Genomic DNA, 19628 nt, shown 5'->3' on the forward strand with positions numbered 1-19628 from the left:
CTTACTTATTTGGAATGTTTTTAATCATCAAGGTGGTTCGAGAATCCTCTCCTTTAAGAATTTTGTCCAAATCAAGTTGAAACTGTTTCCTGCTTTCAACTTGGATCGAATTGTTCTCGACTCTACGAGGCCTTCCATTTTCATACAAACCGTCAAAGCCAGAGGTGACCCGTCCTGGGTTTAGACCGCTGCTTAAGAACATGGGGGTGAATCTTGGTGAAGACATCATTCTGTAACTTGAAAACCCGTTTTCAGTCATGCTTCCAGGGTTAATGATCCCGTTACTTGTCATTTTTGACGGGAAACTTCCACCGTTGAGACCCATTCCGCTCATTCCTTGAAGACCAACACTGTTCATGAACAAAGTGTCCTTTGAAGACTCTGGGACGAATCCAAAATGCTTTTCTAGAGGAACACCAGATGGTGCAGACCCAACATGGAAGTGATGATGACTACGAGTTTGATTCTGATGCTGATGCGGAAATGGAACAGATCGGTCTACCCGAGCTGAGAAGAGTGGATTCCCAGTGGATGATGTTGACCAGACCGAGGAACTTGAAGGTTCAGAGCGTGTGTTAGGACTTCCCCAGAGAAACTCTGAACCAGACAACGTCTCAATTCCACCTCCATTTGAGATCAAAGGACCAGAAGGAGAGAGATTTCCGGTGTACTTGTTATCCAGCTTTGGCTCTTGGAACAAAGGTGATGACTGTTGGAAGACGTTGCTACCAATTTGAGTCCTGCCAATGGGTGCAAGCTTCGAGCTTGGTCCTTGTGAATTTAGAGCAGACGCCAAACCAGACAAGTGGCTGTTCCTTGTAGGACTTAACCCGAAAACGGGTGACCTGCTAAGTACACTTTGAAGTGGACTACCCTCCACAGGACTATTCAGCAGCCAGTTACCTGCCACCAAATCAAACAGTTTTAGCCTTTGAGGATGTCAAAATTACAATTTTGTTTAAAGAGAAGCATAGAAAAATATACTCACTTGGAGGAGAGTTTGCCATGGGTGAACCAATCATAGGTAGGTAATGCAAATCATCGTTTTCAAGTTCTTGGTTAAGTTGCAACATCAGGCTAGTAGAGCAAATAATTAATGGTCAGACGTAAGAAATATAATGGCATTAATTATTGTATGTAGCAGATCCAAGAAAGATACAAACCTTCGACGAGCTCCTCCAGGGCGACTAGGTTCAACCTTTATACGTTTTCCTGCAATCTCACACCTGTTTAATGCCTTCAATGCTGCTTCAGCACCTCGAACATCATAAAACTCGACGAATTTGTGATGCCTCTTATGTGGTGTTTCCCTTATCTGGTTTTCAGGAGGAAAAAACAGTACTTAAAATGGATGTTCTTTTTCTTTCAAACCAGCTCCACAGTATCAAACACACTATTATTGTCATAAAAAAATAAACAGAAAGATATCTAAACACACCTCTTTGATCTCGCCATGTGCACCAAAAATACCATGCAAGTCATCATTAGAAATTGAAGGATCTAGGTTAAAAACCACTAATGTCCCCTGATTCATATCTTTCTCAGATGGATTATCCTACAGATACACAGTAACAGGTACAATAGAAGCAACTTAGAGCTGCAACAAGAATCGTTGACAAAGTTAAAAAAGAAGTAAAAAACCACTAGCAAACCTTGGGAATTGAGAAGTGAATATCCAGTTTTCTCCGTCTTAATGGCTTATTCTGTAAAGACCGCATAGCCATCCGAGCAGAACGAATGTCATAATAAGATATCATGACAAATCCCCTATGCTTGCAAGTAGTATAGAGCGTTCTAATGTCACCGTATTGCTGCCACATCACAAAAAATAAACATAACCCATCAGTGTCTGTAGAGTAAGCTTGCTAAAACAAATCCAACAGTGTAAGGTCAATGTAAGTTGAAGATACCTCAAAGAGAGTTCTGAGTTCAGAGTCCTCTACATTACTGTTAATATTCCGGACAAACAATGTTCTCGAGGGGTGTTCACCGTAAGGATGCTCACCAGCAACTGTGCCAGCACCATTTTGAATATTGAATTGCGGAACTGCGTTTCCACCAAGACTTGAAAGGGACAATCTTGGAGGACCAGACATGCTCATGTTGTCCCGAAAATCAGTGTCAAGTTCCATACCTCCTCCACTACCAAAAAGATCGAAATCATCAGCATCTGGTAACTCGCCGAGTTCAAGTTCATCCATCATCCCTGCCAATAGATCTTCTTCATCAGGAAGCAGGTTTCCAATGGAATGAGATTCAATGTCATCAACACTTTCGTGAAACTTGTTAGCACGAGAAACAGCCGTATCATCTATCCGTGAGAAACCATCTCTGTTGTCACTCATTTGCACTGCAAAAAACCGCAAACTTTGTAAGCAAAAGAGAGAAGATATGTATACATAATGATTTAAGGGAATTTGGTTAGTACGTTTTCCATGGGGAAGAACAGGTAAAGAACTGGAGAACAAAGTAGCATCGCTGGAGGGATGATGGTGACGACCAAAGCCAGGGAGAATCCCCCAAGCTCCAGCCTCAGCTTCGTGTGGTATATCCATACAGCAACTTCTTTCTTTGATCTGCTTTGCAAATTTTTTTTTTTAAAAAAAAGCTCATCAGCTCATATATATAATCATATTCAAACTGGAACCAAATACATAAAAAAAAAAACTTCACAGATCAGATATATATATAATAAGTTAATCAACAAGATAGAAGAGTGAACAACACATAAGAAATCTCTAAGTCATGTGTTAAAAAAAGTAACATGCAAGCAAGAAAGATTGATCCAAGGAAGAAATCAAAACCTTGAGCAATACAAGATTGTGTAGAAACCAAACTCTAAAAAGCTCCGATCAGAAAGTAATCTTTTTTTTTATTTTCTTCTTCGCTGGTGAAGCAAGTTGAGTAATTTGACTAAACACAACAGTCAACTAATGGAGCTTGAAACTCAATATACCAAATAACTAAAAGTCGCAAATCATAATAAAAAAAACACAGAACTGCTGCTTGGTAAAAAACATGAAACTAATCGAATTAGCTCTGTTCTATGCTCCGATCATCAAAAAGTTAAAACCTTTTTGAAGTCACAGTAATGATCGAAATCGCCGACATAAACAAAAATAGAGAAACCATTTAAGAAATAGGGGTTTAGACTTATTTAGACAAAAACCCAGAACAAAAAAGTGAGGAAATTTCAGCAGAGAAGAAAAACAAAAAATAAGCAATCAATTGGTGAAGAAAAACATCAAAAACCCAGAAATCAAAAATGGGAAAAAGTGAGAGAGAGAGAGAGTTGATACCTGAAAAATGTGCAGTTACCAAACACCGACGACGACGATGATCACCGATACAAACGAAGCGCACAGAAGAGAAAAAAAAAGAGAAGAATCTCTCTACCAACCAACCAAACAAAAATAAAAAAAACCCCCTCAAAGCACAGAAACAACAAAAATAAAATTAGAGAGAAGAAGGAAGAAAATTTGGACTTGTCTCTTTAATTTTTTTTTCTGGGGTTTAATAGAAAAGAGAGAGAGAGAGAGAGAGAGAGAGAAGAAACAACAATAATGTGAGAGAGAAAGAAAAATAAAAATAAAAATAAAAAATGAGAGAGAGAGAGAGAGAAAGGATTGAGAATGATTGATGTGTCTAAAGGAGGTTTTTTTTTTCTTAACTGTATTTAAATACATTTTTTGAGTCCGATTTTTTTTTTTTTTTTTGTATTTTTACACTTTTTTATTTTTATTATTTATTTACAAGTAAGTATGATTTTGACACTTCCGTGTTTATCTCTGTTTACATGATCTTTATTCTTTACAGTAACTCTATCCATAAATGATAAATATTTTCAGATTGAGTATTTTATTTTGTCAACGTATCTGTGTGTTTAATATGCTTTTATTTTTTTTCTAATCCTTCACATTTACTACTAATCTATATAATGTAAATGGGATTATGGATGGATATACCAACTAAATATTTTAGATTCGTTTTCAATTGTAATCTATGTTCGCATTTCCATATATATATATATATATATATATATATATATTTCAGTTTTACATGATATTTTTCGACAAGAGTTGATCCATAAGATTAGAAAAATGTGAATTAAAAGTTAAATGAAATCTGTGTGCCTTTTGTTTTGAACGAACAAAAGTTTATGTATATCTTAATCGTTAACAACTTAAATTTGGAAAATATATAACTGATGGCTTTAGAAAGTTTTTAAATCATCATAGTACCCCCATAAATTATTCGTAGCTTCTTCTTACATTATCTTAAACATTATTATTTTTATCAAGTTGGATAGAAACGGACCCAATATGTTTTGCTTAATTTGACTGAGTAGTATTAATTATCATAAGTAAAATACCAATACATGTTGTCGACTCGCGCGGATGGTGAGGCACACATTGTCAACGTCTCACATATTAACCCCTAGTATAATACTATATGGTTTAGTGTAACGTCCTACATAAATACATACGATAAAACAACAAGTACTAGTCGATAGAATCAATTGGCATTGATCTTACGCCATACCCAATCATCAAATAGACTTATATTTGACCAAGAAATGCTACATCTTTCTGATACGTTAGTTGGTTAGATGAATATTTATTTCAAACATACTATATAGTATTAGTTTATTATTTTCCCCTTATCTCAGATCAATGATTCAAATCTTTTTATTCTATAGTATCGAACGTAACATACGTGACAAAATTATACGCGGGGAGGTCGGAAAAGTCGAAAAAATATCTTTTAGTAAAAAAGTGCCATGGATAAATATAGATAAGGTTTTCTATTTATATAGAGAGTCCCATAACAATTGAGATGTCAAGTCATCGTCCACAGAATGAAGAAAATAATGCAGCCTTGTGTATTCCCCTCCAATTATATCCATTTATACTTCCGGACCTATAATTAATAATTTTCTATGGACGTTGAAATATACGTGATGATAAGAACTACTTGCTATGTAAGATGAATTGCTTAATAATATTCACGGATTCGAAGCGTCGTTTAATGAATGTAAAACATGTTAAAAGAAGATTAATAGATAATTAGTGAAATTCAATGAATAGGACCGAGTCAGCATGATGACTATAGTTTATTACAGAAATTAAACAATAGGTAATTTGCTAAGAAGTTTAGATAAACTATAGTCATCATGCTGACTGGACCCGTTAAATTATTTTATTTTTATTCTTTATTGCTAGTTTTATTTCTTCACGTTAGAGCTATACATACTTTATAGTATAGTACAGAATCCAAAAAGAAAAATGAAGAGGTTAACATCATAGGCTCACTTGGATTAACATCATAGACTTCGTTTTTTTTTTAATTAATCTGATCCACAATTTTTCTAGTCTTATTGCTTTACGGCTTGGGTGATGTTTTTTATTTAAAAAAAGAGGATATTGCGAAGACACGTCAGGATAATCTTGAAGCATATGCCATAATGCTACTACCATGAATCTTTTATAAGATAAACCAGTAACTTTTGAATAATCCAAACTAGTGTTTGAAATATAATCCAGTATAGAAGAAATGATATAAAAAATGAATATTCTGCTTATACGTTAAGTGGTAAGATTTGTTATTATTGTAGAACCAAGGAAAAAATATTGTAAACTGCAGTGACTGATTCAATCCTGTTATAAATTATATCGAGCTCAGTTCATAATATTATGAAAGTCCAAATTTGACATGGTCTTTAGTATTGCTCTTTTATGTGGTTGAAAAAAAAAAAAATTTGAAAAAAATATACAAGTAAAGTTTAGGTGTGACGTAAATAAAAGGCATATAAAACTTGGAATATTTGTACTTTTTCTCCGGATATATAATTACATTTTTGGAATTTAGATATTATTTGATTTCTTGAAAAGATTATTAGGGCATTGGCTTAAAAAAATCCCATAGCCATAGATGACAGTTGCGTACGGACGTCACTTGTAGATTGTGTACTAAAATAGTTTGGGTTCGTTTCGGTTTTTAGCAAAGTTAACTTGTACTTTTTTCTTTTGTTTCCTTGGTTAAAAGGGTTAGTTGAACCAATTCTATTGAAATATTTGTACTACTAGAAAATTAGCTCAATTCATTATGTACAAAATTACAAATGGAGAACTACAATATTTTGGTTTGATGTCGAGAGAGGGGTTTGGTAAAAAACAGAGTCGCTGTCTGAAGGACGTCCGAGTGTAAAGTTAAAAGACCTTCGTTTGCTTTGCGTCATAGAATACAAATTCATTCTTATTACCCCCTCATGTTTCCCTTTTTCTTAGGGTTCTAAAATGAATACGCAAACTATATTACAATCATACATATGTACTTAATTCATTACTTTATATCGTAAGTTGGTTTCACGTTTCAGTATTGTTGTTGTTTGGACCCCCCCCAAAACAAAAACAAAAGAGGACAAAGTAGAAGCAATTGATCAAAATCCATATCACTCTTTTGTTCTTTTGCAAACTTATTATATTACAGATATCTAGAGAATCAATTGTGTGTACACATGAACAATTGAAAAACTTCCTAGTAAGAACAACACACAACACACAATGCCACAAGCGACATCCAGTGATACACAGCTTAGCTGTAACTAGGGGATCAGTAAAAAAGAGACGAGCAAACTTTGAATCCATACCTTTATTTTGGGAGAGTGAGAGCAATGAAGACAAAATTTTGAAACAACGCTCACTTCTTGAGGAGCAAAGCACTGCACCGAGCCATGATCTTTGAGGCTCTCGTGATTGAGTTTGTCATGTCAAAATTATCTACCACGGGTTTGAAAGGTGTTGTGTCTATTGTCTCCTTGGACTCGGGCTTCAAGGAAGGCCCAAAAGCAGCTGGCTCTCGCTCGTCTGTTTGGACCAGGTTTGGTGCGACCGTCTTGATTCTTTCTCTGACACCTTCGATCGAGTTGTATGGAAGCTTAACACCCGATACCTCGGATAAAGCTCTTACAATCTTCCAGTCATCTCTTGCATCGCCTACTGTTGGAACAGCGGGAACAGCATGTTGGGTATATCCTTCTGTGTTCTCATAAGTTCCTTCTTTCTCGGTGAAGGCCGTTGCAGGGAGAATCACGTTTGCACGGTAAACCGCTTTGTCTCCATGGTGTCCTTGGTAGACTACAAATGCGTCTTTTGGGATCTTGTCAACATCTACATCGTCTGATCCCATTAGGTAGACGAATTTAGCAGACTCGAGGGCTTTAGGAGATTGTTGAATGAGGCCAAGATCAAGGGCAGCTGCTTGTGCAGCGTAGAGAAGGAGAAAGTTGAGACCATTCCAGTCTGGTCGGATGACATTGTTGGCTTGTGCAATTGATTCAACAACAGAGAGAATTGCATCTTTATCGGTTCTATTGAAGAGCCCGGCACCTACAATGATTGCAGGGTTTTTGGCATTCTTGAGAGCCGAGCAGAACGGGTGACTTCCCTCAGCAATTTCCTTGAGAGTATCGGGACCAGTCCCCAGATGTTTGCAGTCATAGTTGAAATCTGAAAGTGGGCCAATGTATGCAACCTTAGCATTTGATGCACGGACTGTCTTGCGGATTCTAGCGTTCACCATGGCAGCTTCAACCCTAGGCTGGTAATTTTAGAAAAGAATCAGGTAAATGTTACCGCTAAAAGCCAAAAATATGTAGCATTGATTCATATCAAGATTGTTAAATCTCAAACACAACAATCTAGTTTTAGACTTATAGTCACTGTTCCAAAGCATATTACGTCTGTCTAATGCAGAACTAGTAACCCTAGAAAGAGATAGGAGTAAGAAAATGACCTGGGTACCAATAAGAAGAAAGAGATCTGCACTCTCAAGTCCAGCAATGCTAGTGTTCATAAGATATCTGTAAGATCAGCATCAACGCCAACAGCTGTACCCTTCACACCAGACGTTGTCTGAACCCATTCTGTCCATAAAGTCCTTCAATACCATCACGGATTCTGCATCAGATAGTTGACCTGCAATTCCAACAATCTCATTTGGCTTCACTTGATGAATGATATCACCCACAACAGCCAAAGCATCACGCCAACTCACTGCTTTGAATCGTCCATCAGCATATCGAACCATAGGGTCGCTCAGCCTTTGTCTTTTCAGGCCATCATAGCTGAATCGAGTTTTGTCAGAAATGCATTCTTCATTTATATCCTAGCAAAAGGACAATCACAGGTTCATGATAAGCTCCATCGTGTGTACGTGCGTAAGAAGAAGCCACGTGAGACTGGCACGTGCGAGGAGAGTTGAGAAGTTGGATAAGGAAGACAAAAGGAATAAATATCTGCAACTAATTGTTTACAGTTAGAGAGTATAAAGTCTTCTTCCTCTCATTCATAAACATTTCATGTATGTGGTGTATAACTTTCTCCTGCGTGAGAACTTAAGAGAGATAGCGAAGGAGAATATGATGCTCTAAGCTTCTCTTTGTATACCGATACATTTACAGAGTAATATTCAGAGTATTATTCAGATCTACATCCTTGTTCTAACAAATTGGTGCGTCGTGACGTTTGATCGAGTAGAAATCGCAAGCTCATTCGGTATGGGTTACGATCCAAAGCTGTCGCCGATCATCTCCGAGACTTCTCAGGAATACGAAGAGAAGCAAGTCGAGGAGCTTTTTCGGAGTGTGCACTCGATTCAGAAGGAGATTTCATCGGATCGGGAGTATGTGAAAGGTGCGATCGCCGATTTGCAACAGTCGATGAAGTTGCTGTTGGCAAATCAGTCACCGCGCGATGTGGATTGTGATTCATCGGAGCCGCAGTCGGCAGATCCATCGGTCAATTGCCGTCAGAAGGTATTATCGACTCCTTTAGCTGGGCAACGTCGCGATACGGGACCTAGTTCTAGGGACGAATTGCTTAAGAACTCGGATTTGCCTGTGTTTTCTGGTGAAAATATATATAGTTGGTTGTCTCTTTCGGAGAGATACTTTCGTATTGGTGGTTTTTCAGATCCGGAGAAACTCGATTTGGTGTCGGTGCATTTGGCTGGAGACGCACTGGGCTGGTTTAACTGGGAAATTAACCGTGCTCCGTTTGTTAGCTGGTATCAGTTCAAGGATCGGTTGTTGTTGCGATTTGGGAATCTGCGAGTGAAAGGACCGAGTCAAAGCTTGTTTTGCATTCGCCAAACTGGGTCGATCGCAGAGTATGTGCGTACGTTTGAGGATCTTTCTGCACAAGTTCGAGGCCTTGATGATCATAAGCTTGAAGGTATTTTCCTCAATGGTCTGACTCCGGAAATGCAAGAACTAGTTTACATGATGCAACCGCAGAGTCTTCCTGAAGTCATTGCAGTAGCACTTTCCATGGAGTCTAGCCACTTACGCAAAGTAATGCAGCCTGTCGTCGGTACAGGAGAAGGAAATCAGTCCACGCGTGTGCAGCAATCCAGGTCCGTGGTGACTTGGAAAGGGAGACCGGTTGTTTCTGAGCCTAGCAAGGTTACTGAGAGGCCCGGGCCTAATGCAGTTCAGCGACCTCAGAAGCACCACTCCAATGCTGACTTGGATGATATGCGACGACGGGGAATATGCTTTAAGTGTCAAGGGAAATGGTCTAGGGGACACGAGTGTCCGAACAAGGAACTACAGATCCTTACGGTGCTTGATGATTACTTGGTGGAGGTATTGCAGGATCATTGTTCTGCGGAGGAGCAAACGGAAGTGGTGGCTGCAGGGCAATTGATGGAACTGTCTTACAGTTCATTTATGGGGCTGTCTTCTCCATCGACTACTAAGATGAGGGGCATTATCAATCACGGAGAAGTATTGATGATGATTGATAGTGGAGCAACACACAACTTCATCACTCCGAGGATGGTGGAGCGATTGCAGATTCAGACTCAGGCGGGTGCAAATCTTAACATTAAGCTGGGTACAGGGGTGATGGTTCAGGGGGTTGGTGTGTGTCGAAACCTTTCTTTTTACATTCAAGGCTGGTCGTTTCCTTCTGATTTCATTATTCTGGAGCTTGGACAGGTTGATGTGATCTTGGGGATTTATTGGTTGCGGACCTTGGGCAATTGTAACGTGAATTGGGCAACTCACGAGTATTCGTTTACTTACAACAATCAGCTGGTTAACTTGGTGGGGGATACTGAGTTACAGTTGGCTGGCTGTGCTCTCCAAGGACCTTCTCCTTTTCTTGAGGATGCTGCTTTTGGTCAATTTCATGCTCATGAGGTGAATTCTGATCAGACGTTGGCTCTTCCACGGGTTGTTGATGAGGTGTTACAACAGTTTGACTCTGTTTTTGTGGAACCTACGGGGTTGCCTCCCTTACGTGGCAGAGAGCATGCCATTAATCTAGTTGCGGGTGTGACTGCGGTCAGTGTCAGACCTTATCGATATCCCCATGCTCAAAAGGAGATTATGAAGAGGTTGGTTCGAGAAATGTTGCAGGCAGGGACGATACGACCAAGTAGGAGCCCGTTTTCGAGTCCTGTGCTGTTGGTAAAGAAAAAAGATGCGAGTTGGAGATTTTGTGTTGACTACCGTGCTCTTAACCAAGCTACTATTCCAGATAAGTTTCCTATACCAATGATTGATCAATTGTTAGATGAACTGGATGGTGCTATCATTTTTTCCAAGCTGGATTTGAGAGCAGGTTATCATCAGATCAGAATGAAGGAGAGTGATGTAGAAAAGACTGCTTTCCGTACTCATGATGGGCATTACGAGTTTTTAGTTATGCCATTTGGCCTTACTAATGCTCCGGCCACCTTCCAGGCTTTGATGAATGAGCTTTTCCGTCCTTACCTGCGAAAGTTCATTCTCGTGTTTTTTGATGATATACTGATTTACAGTGCNAACTAATGCTCCGGCCACCTTCCAGGCTTTGATGAATGAGCTTTTCCGTCCTTACTTGCGAAAGTTCATTCTCGTGTTTTTTGATGATATACTGATTTACAGTGCCTCGCTGGAGGAACATGTGGAGCATCTGTCGGTAGTTTTGAAGATTTTTGTGGAACATCAGTTGTTTGCTAACCGGAAGAAATGTTCTTTTGCTCAGTCCCGCGTTGATTACTTGGGTCATCTTATCTCAGCTTCTGGCGTGTCTACAGATCCTTCTAAGACCGCGGCTATGATGAAATGGCCTACTCCGGGTTCTGTCAAGGAATTACGAGGGTTTTTGGGACTGACGGGTTACTACCGACGTTTTGTTCGAGGTTATGGCGTGATTGCTCGTCCATTAACGGAGTTGTTGCGTAAAGATATGTTTGAGTGGAGTGCGAAGGCACAACTCGCATTTGAAGCTTTGAAGGAGGCTATGTCTTCAGCCCCGGTTTTGGCTTTACCGAACTTTGCTAAGACGTTTGTGGTGGAGGCTGATGCCTCTGGGTATGGACTTGGTGCTGTGCTTATGCAAGACAGGCGCCCGATTGCTTTTTTCAGTGTTGGTTTGACACCTCGTGAACAACTTAAGCCCGTATATGAACGTGAATTGATGGCTATCGTTCTCGCGGTTCAGAAGTGGAAACATTACCTGATGGGGCGTCGTTTTACAGTGCACACGGATCAAAAGAGTCTCAAGTTTTTACTAGAGCAACGTGAGGTTACAATGGATTATCAACGGTGGTTGACTAAGCTGTTACCTTATGATTTCGAAATTGTTTATAAGGCGGGGGTTGATAATAAAGCTGCTGACGGGTTATCTCGCATTCTGCATTCTACGGGTTCGGTGTCCGCAATGGACTTGTTTGCTATCACCGTTCCTTCCGTAATTCAGATGCAAGACATTTTTAAGGAGATTGAGGAAGATGTAGAAATCCAGCGTCGTATTCGCGAGTTTGACTCTCTGAAGATGGCTTCGCGTGGTTTTGAAGTGAAGGATGGTAAGCTTTGGTTTAAGACTAAGTTGGTGATTCCTCCTACCTCGAAGTTTATTCCTTTGATCCTCGACGTGTTTCATAACAGTCAATTTGGGGGTCATTCCGGCGTGTTAAAGACGGTGAAGCGGATACAATTATCTTTCTACTGGCCTAGGATGCTTCGGATGGTGAGGAAGTATGTCTCGGAGTGTGCCATTTGTCAGACTCACAAAAGTTCTACTTTGTCTCCTGCGGGGTTGTTGCAACCCTTGCCTATTCCGCAGGCCGTGTGGTCCGATGTGAATATGGATTTTGTCGAAGGCTTACCAGCGTCTCAGGGGTTCAATGCGATACTGGTCGTGGTGGATCGCTTGAGTAAGTATGGCCACTTCATTGCCCTGAAACATCCCTTCTCTGCTTCTGATGTGGCTCAAAAGTTCGTTGCGGAGATTGTGCGTTTACATGGATTTCCTGCTTCTATCGTTTCGGACCGTGACCGGATCTTTTTGAGTCATTTTTGGAAGGAAAGTTTTAAGCTTGCTGGTACGAAGTTGAAGTATAGTACTGCGTTTCATCCGCAGACGGATGGTCAGACGGAGGTTCTTAACAGGTGTATGGAGTCTTACTTACGTTGCTTTGCGTCTGCCCATCCTCGCACTTGGTACAAGTTTTTATCTTGGGCGGAGCTATGGTACAATACGTCCTATCATACGGCGTTGAAGGCTACTCCTTTCAAGGTTTTATATGGCCGTGATCCTCCTGCCCTGTTGCATTATGAACCTCTTTCTACTCAGAATTGCGAACTGGAGAAAATGTTGCAGGAACGTGACCGCATGTTGGAGGATATTAAGGGTCATCTTGTGCATGCTCAGCAACTTATGAAGAATAACGCGGATAAACACAGGCGGGATGTTGAGTTTGCTGTTGACTCGTGGGTGTATTTGAAGTTGCGACCTTATCGACAACATTCGGTGGTGAAGAGAATTTGTCAGAAGCTGTCTGCTAAATACTTTGGTCCTTTTCGGGTGCTGGCACGTTTTGGAAAGTCTGCATATAAGTTGCAGTTGCCGGCAGAGTCAAAGATCCACCCTGTTTTTCACGTTTCTCAGTTGAAACAGGTGTTGGGTGTGCATCACCAGGTGTTGCCGCTTCCGGACTCATTTTCGGATGCTGGTGAGTTGGTTTTGGCACCTGCAGCTGTCTTGGAGACTCGTTATAACGATCAGGGGGTGTGGGAGGCGTTGGTTTCGTGGCAGGGTCTTCCGGAACATGAGAACTCGTGGGAACCTGTGCGGGCGCTGCAGCAGGAGTTTCCCGACTTAAAGCTTGAGGACAAGCTTGGTGTTGCAGGGGGGGTATTGATAAGCTCCATCGTGTGTACGTGCGTAAGAAGAAGCCACGTGAGACTGGCACGTGCGAGGAGAGTTGAGAAGTTGGATAAGGAAGACAAAAGGAATAAATATCTGCAACTAATTGTTTACAGTTAGAGAGTATAAAGTCTTCTTCCTCTCATTCATAAACATTTCATGTATGTGGTGTATAACTTTCTCCTGCGTGAGAACTTAAGAGAGATAGCGAAGGAGAATATGATGCTCTAAGCTTCTCTTTGTATACCGATACATTTACAGAGTAATATTCAGAGTATTATTCAGATCTACATCCTTGTTCTAACAGTTCAACGTGGTTCCCAACAAACTACCTTTTTTCATGACAATGACCCAGTAATTGGCATACCTCACTAAGGCGTGGAAGTATACGGATCACCTCAGGTCCTCTACTATCAACACGGATGTTGGACCCAACAGCATCAGTGACATCAACGGTCTCTGACTCTCTGTTCCTTTCAACTCCTAGTTTCTGGCTTTGAAAGCAAAGGGCTTTGACGTCAGAGCTCCAACAGGACAGATGTCTATTGACATTTTGCAGATAGTTCACTGGTCATAAGTTTCTCAACATACGTTCCAATTTCTTCTCCACTTCCACGACAAGAATGCCAAGATCCTGAACTCCAGCAACTTCTGTGGCAAATCGTATACACCTGAATAACACAACTTAATTAATCGAAATGTCCAAACCAGAACTTCACTAAGCTAGAGTTACAAGTAAAGCTAACTATTTTAAAGTAACCTTGTACATTGGATACACCGCGTCATAACAGTCTTCACAAGAGGACCAATATTTTTATCAACGACAGATAGAAACGACCTCTGTCAGATCCAAAAGCCATAGACTGATCCTGAAGATCACATTCTCCTCCGTGGTCACATATTCGGCAATCCAAAGGATGGTTCATCAACAGAAATTCCATCACTCCCTCACTCGCCTTCTTTTGCTATTGGTGTGTCAGTCTTAATCTTCATCCCTGTTACAAAGTCTCTGACAAATCTAATATTATAACCAACACAAATAGCTCATATTTGATGCAAGGAGTATTATTCTTCATTAAATCCCATATATATTCTTCCAATTTATCTTCTCAGAGACAAAGTATATACTAAACGCTGAAGAGAAACTGTAAGGCTTATCATAAGGATATCCTAAAGTTCAAGAACTCGCATCTTTACTAGTACGTTACAATATCAACAGCTGAGGTCAATATGAGCACTAAGATGCTAAAAACAACAACATCCAGGGAAACATTAAAATCAAGTCACCATAATCATTAGTTCATTATCGCCATCATCATCATCATCATCCTCCTTATACTAAAAGCCAAATAGAAATGCAGCTTTAAACTACAATTACTTGTAAGCTGTAACCATTGAATCGTCAAAGAGCATATAACTAAAAACATTAAGTCCCATGTTCTCCTAATAATCAATGATCACACCAATCCCTCAGCATTTCGAATCCAAATTACATAAAAATGAAAACTTTATTGAACTAACCGGGAAGTGCAGGCATGGCACACGACGCCACAGGTTTAGGAGACTTCTCAACCTCAACAAGTAGACACATCCGACAGTTTCCAGCAATAGACAAGCGCGAATGGTAACAAAACCTCGGGTTATCATTATGTCAACTCCGGCGACCTCACACGCCTGAAGAACCGTGAAACCTTTAGGTACTTTAACCGGGAAGCCATCAACGAACAACTCGATCGCCTCATCAGGATTTGAGAAATGTACACGTGCCCCCACCCACAGGATTCCTAGGAGGAAGAATCGGAGTCGGCTCAGGCTGAGATACAGCAGCGGTGGTTTCCGGAGATTGAAGCTCTGGTTTTGAGACGACGGTGCGCAGGAAGAGACTAGTGTTCTTTTGGCGATGAAGAAGACGAGAAACTGGTCGAATTGTTCTAGAAGCTAAGTAGCTTAACCCCAGTAAACGATCGATCACTTCGAATCTTTAACGTGTTGTTGTTGTTGTTTCTCTCTGGGGAGTGTGTTTGGAACAGAGTGAGGGAGACGATCGAATTATGGGCCTCCTATTAGGCCTATTGTATCGTAAAAGGAAGTTAAACATGGGCCGAGGATACCCATATTTTCAAGCGGTGCTTGAAAAGAGAAACCCTAAAAACCTAAGTAGACTTCTGGTTCTATATAAAGCGAAAACCCTAACTCTTGTTTCTTCAACCAAAAAATCATCGGCGGCCGTAGAAAGTTTTGTTTTTTTATTCATAGGATGATCTAGTTGCTGTGGTTGGTTAGTGAATTAGGTGTTGTTTGTGTGTCTATATGTTTACATAGTCTCTGCTTAGATTAGTTTTATCTTCGTTTGTTTTTTTTATGCAATCTTTGAGGGAAAGTGATGATATGAAATTGTCGCCCCAGTCTTAATTTGCATCCATTGCGATGGAATGTAACGTGGTGATTGACTATTTTTGTCTGATTCTCAATACTTACTTTTTAATCGTGTTTTAAAGCTTTTTTTGATGGATATGATGAAATGGCATTAATGTTTTGTGACACCCAGTCTGATCTGCTTCGGCGGAGTGAATGATTTGCCATATTTTCTGATCCTAAAAGTCTTTGTTTTTTATGTTTTCAATTTGGTGAATTTGATAACAAAAGTTTTGATTTTTATTCAAAAGGAGGAATGAGGATATAATTACCATACGTCTGCAAATCAGAAATACAGTGTTGATTCATTAGACATGCACTACCATCTGACCTCTTCTCTCTTTCTTCTTGTGTTTTCGTTTGTTTTTTTTGTTTTGAGATCCTTTTGATAATATGCAATCAATGATGAAATCATGTCCAAATTGAATGATTATACAATGATTATCAGAATCACTAGATCACCATCTTTCGACTGAGATTGCAGTTTGCAGTTTTAATCCTTTTGTGTTGTTTTGTGTGATGAGATTTGCCTATGGTATCTGATGTCCAAAGTTGATTAAATTGTGTTTGGACATTTCGTTTTTCTTAGGCAAAAAGTGAATTTCAGGCTTTGCGACACTGTTAGCTTCTATTTTACCATAAGCTACCTGTTACTTTAATACCTGTTTACATCTATTCTTATCAATCTTCGGTTTTGTTTTGGTTTTCCAATTCTTTCTTATGTTATTCGTTATCTTCTTTTGTTTTATTGTTTACTTAATGCAGGTGTGCCTTCTTGCTTCTCTTGGTGTGGAAGTGGCTTCTCTTGTGGATGGTCTGATTACTACGAAGAACTTGTTCAATCTTTAAAATTTTCTGTAGTTGCTTGGTTGTAAAAGATGTTAAAAGTTTTAAATGTAAATATATATCAGTCTTTTATGTCTCTAATTTCCAAGAAATTTGTCAATTTTTCATATTAAGCAAATATACACAATATCTCGAGCTCTTTTGAGAAAGAGCTTCATCGACTGTGCATTGGTCTTTATAAAGATGTCATGATTAAGCAAGTCATGTAACAATAGACGACTATAACCCAAAAAATAAAAGACCAGCTCCATAATTTCTTTGTCCAATTGGAAAAGAAGCTACAGTTGATCAAGAGATGGGTAAAGTCTATTATTGGTTCAATTGTAGTACGGTTTAGTGAAACCTAACCGACCTATTTACTTGTAATTCGGTTCGGTATATAAACGAAGCTCGTGAGTAAAAGGGTGCGTCTTGGAGAGACTTCAGCGGCTAACCCTAAGAAATTGCTGAGATTTCTCAGAATAACAAGCGTCTGTAAATCATCACGGTGGGTGTTATTCTGAGTTACAGACGCTTGTTATTCTGAAAAGTTCAGCTTCATTCACGTTGAAAGGTTTTGTCGATTGATCAACTTTAAGGGCAAGTTAGCTATGATTTACTGCGTGGATGATTTCGACTTTTATGAGGCTGCTACTTATCAGTTTGATATCGATCGACAAGTATTTGGAAAAGAATCTCGTCGCTGATGCCAATAATGAGTTGCATGTTTGGGTTCTTGAGGATGTAGCGAAACAGGATTGGTCCAAATACAACTACACTTGGAGTACTGATAACATCTTCTTCCGTCGTCACGTTTCCATTGCTGGAGTCACCGCTTCTGGTGAGATAGTTTTTTCCATGCGCAAGTATACATCTGGCCAACCATTTTATGTTTTCTACTTCAATCCCGAGAGAAACATCCTCCAACGAGTTGAAGTCCAAGGTTTTGGTGAAGGGTTTAAGAATCCTTGTAGCGTTCGCACCTTTGTTAACCACGTTGAGGATCTTCATGTTAACGATTTAGAACTGCTCAAGCCGTTTCATGCTCCATTCGGGGATACAGAATAGTTAGATTCGGATTCAGACAGAGAAGGGACAAGTGGAAGACGGTAAAGATGATTCATTGGAGTTTGGTGAAAGCAGTGAGCATGACATTTTGTGCTTTTATCTGGGCGTTTATGCTCTTTTCTTTTAAGTACTATTGTTATAAATCAAGTCGGATCATGGCTTCCTGGCCATCTTGATTAGTTTCTTTGTGTTCATCATCTTTTTCTTGTGATAAGACTATTTAGATTGGATATCAAAAGAGACTTTGTGTTGTAGAAACTAGTTGAATGCAAGTTATGGTTGATGTAGAATCCAATAGGCTTGTTGCATTACTAAGAGAACCTATTGAGTTTTGATGTATTCGAGCAAACAAATCAGGATGAACTCATGCTGCTGTCTTTGTTGTATGTGATCATAAGGGGCCCCAAAATTGGTAACCAATTCTATCTACTAACCAACTTGTAGATTAAAACTTCTGTTGAAAAGACATGACCATGTGGATGCTGAGTGAATGAAAGATGCAGCCCGTTGATGTGTTCTCAGAAAAGTTAGAACCCTAAATTTGTAGAAACTTCAATGGTTGTTAATAGCTCTCTCTGTAAACGACTGAAAACGTTTCATCAAATTAATCTTTGTAGAATAAATGGAACTTTCTTTAGTGGATAGAGATCAGTTTTGTAATTTCTACTAAATTTTAAGTAATGCTGTCTATTCTCTACTCATTTTGTCAGTTAAAGTCATAAGAACATTTCTTGTTCTCTTGTTCAGTCTTTGTTTGCCTTAACAGAGATGCATATGAACACAATGAATCATAGTGAATGAACTTTTCGCAGCTAGATCACTTTTTGTTAAAATGGCTTGAAGGTTTCAGAGATTTTATATATATGAAACTGTCAGATCAAGTGATTTTTGAAGTTAGGTGAAATCTCCATTTTTTTGGAAGTTGATTTTGTATTATGATAAGACAAGAGACAAACTTAAAAAGATTAACAAAACAATAGTCTGTATTTCTGAAATGATCTATCTAATCTAATATAAACTCTGCTAAAACATATAAATTTACCAAACTCTAAAATACAAGCAGTTGTTGAGTAATAATACTACTCTGTTGTTCTTGTGGTTGCAAAGAGCATCTAGCACTAGAGATTGATATTAACAGAGCCTTTTCTGTATCTCCATCCATTCGTCTTTGGATCAGCTTGATGAGATACTCTAGAAAAGCCAAATCAAATGGCAGTGTGATTGGTCCTTCCGTCGGCAGACCAAACTCTTCTTCAGATATTCTCAAGAGCTCTTGGACAATAGAGTTGCTCAGGTAACTTATTGGGAACGCAAACCGGATTTTATCCGCCGTGTAAACCACGAAACATCCCTTTTCTGCAGCAGTTGAGTTGTAAGAAGCCCTTGACCTCTGAAATGAGATTCTTTTTCTGCTTAAGGCTGCTCTTTGTTGCCATTTCTTGGCCATCTTCAAGAGCTTCTTTGCGTTTATCATCATTTTCAGGTAAGAGATTTAGATCCAAAGTAATATGGATAAAGAAAGAGAAAAGGTTTGTAAGTTTTGTTTGTAGAGGTCTCTGAATGAAAGTTATGATGATTGATGAAGTATAACATAGGCTTCTTTCATCATTATATAGAAGGAGAAAGTATTAGGATTAGATAGGCTTTGTGACAACTGACAAGCTTCTGAGCAACCTAAACAGACACAACACATGCTTATGTTTCTAATCTATGTGCTCATAAGGGTCCCAAGTTGGTAATCAATTATGTCTGCAACTCAACTTGTGGAGTGTGGACTAAACAAGTTATTGTGAGAAGACACGGTCATGTGGGTATGAATCTTATAGGTTACACACACACACACACACACAAGAGAAGCCAAAAATGCCAATTCATCCATCTGTACAGCTTTTGTTTCGTAGCAAAAGGGTCCCTAGTTGGTTAGTGGTCCATCAGCTAAATCAAATGTCAGTCACACAAAAAATAGATCAAGTATTATTCAGGGGACAACAAATATTTTGGTGAAATCAAGGCCAGCAGATGTGGTTGAAATTAATGATCCAATAAAAAGATACAAAGAAAGACATGTGCTAGCAAAGATGAAGTCTAGATTATACAGAGAATCAAACTATTCCTTCAAAT

General features: G+C 39.3%; 2 protein-coding genes and 1 pseudogene across 3 annotated transcripts in view; all 3 read right to left on the reverse strand.

Moving 5' to 3' along the window:
- Nucleotides 1-3446, reverse strand: part of LOC104757271 (protein MEI2-like 5) — a 5474-nt gene extending 2028 nt beyond the window's left edge. Inside the window, exons 1-8 of one of the 2 annotated variants that reach the window (XM_010480000.2) lie at nucleotides 3300-3446; nucleotides 2429-2576; nucleotides 1911-2350; nucleotides 1653-1811; nucleotides 1439-1555; nucleotides 1164-1315; nucleotides 989-1077; nucleotides 322-903 (exon numbers count right to left, since the gene is read on the reverse strand). In XM_010480000.2, the coding sequence (XP_010478302.1) occupies nucleotides 322-903; nucleotides 989-1077; nucleotides 1164-1315; nucleotides 1439-1555; nucleotides 1653-1811; nucleotides 1911-2350; nucleotides 2429-2555 (1666 nt within the window). In that variant the 5' untranslated portion in view covers nucleotides 2556-2576; nucleotides 3300-3446. Of the gene's footprint in view, nucleotides 1-5; nucleotides 904-988; nucleotides 1078-1163; nucleotides 1316-1438; nucleotides 1556-1652; nucleotides 1812-1910; nucleotides 2351-2428; nucleotides 2577-3299 lie in introns of both variants that reach the window. The other variant, XM_010480001.2, reaches the window with a different exon arrangement.
- LOC104759499 lies at nucleotides 6431-15180 on the reverse strand (annotated as a pseudogene).
- LOC104757272 (auxin-responsive protein SAUR63-like) lies at nucleotides 18469-19245 on the reverse strand. The gene has a single exon (XM_010480002.2). It carries the CDS (start codon nucleotides 18982-18984, stop codon nucleotides 18556-18558), a length of 429 nt encoding a protein of 142 aa, XP_010478304.1. The 5' UTR covers nucleotides 18985-19245; the 3' UTR covers nucleotides 18469-18555.

Source organism: Camelina sativa, chromosome 17 (assembly GCF_000633955.1).
Source record: "Camelina sativa cultivar DH55 chromosome 17, Cs, whole genome shotgun sequence".
Taxonomy (NCBI): Eukaryota; Viridiplantae; Streptophyta; class Magnoliopsida; order Brassicales; family Brassicaceae; genus Camelina; species Camelina sativa.

Coding starts and splice junctions, on each gene's coding strand:
- LOC104757272 (XM_010480002.2), bottom strand. CDS start 18,984: ATGATGATAAACGCAAAGAAGCTCTTGAAGATGGCCAAGAAATGGCAA.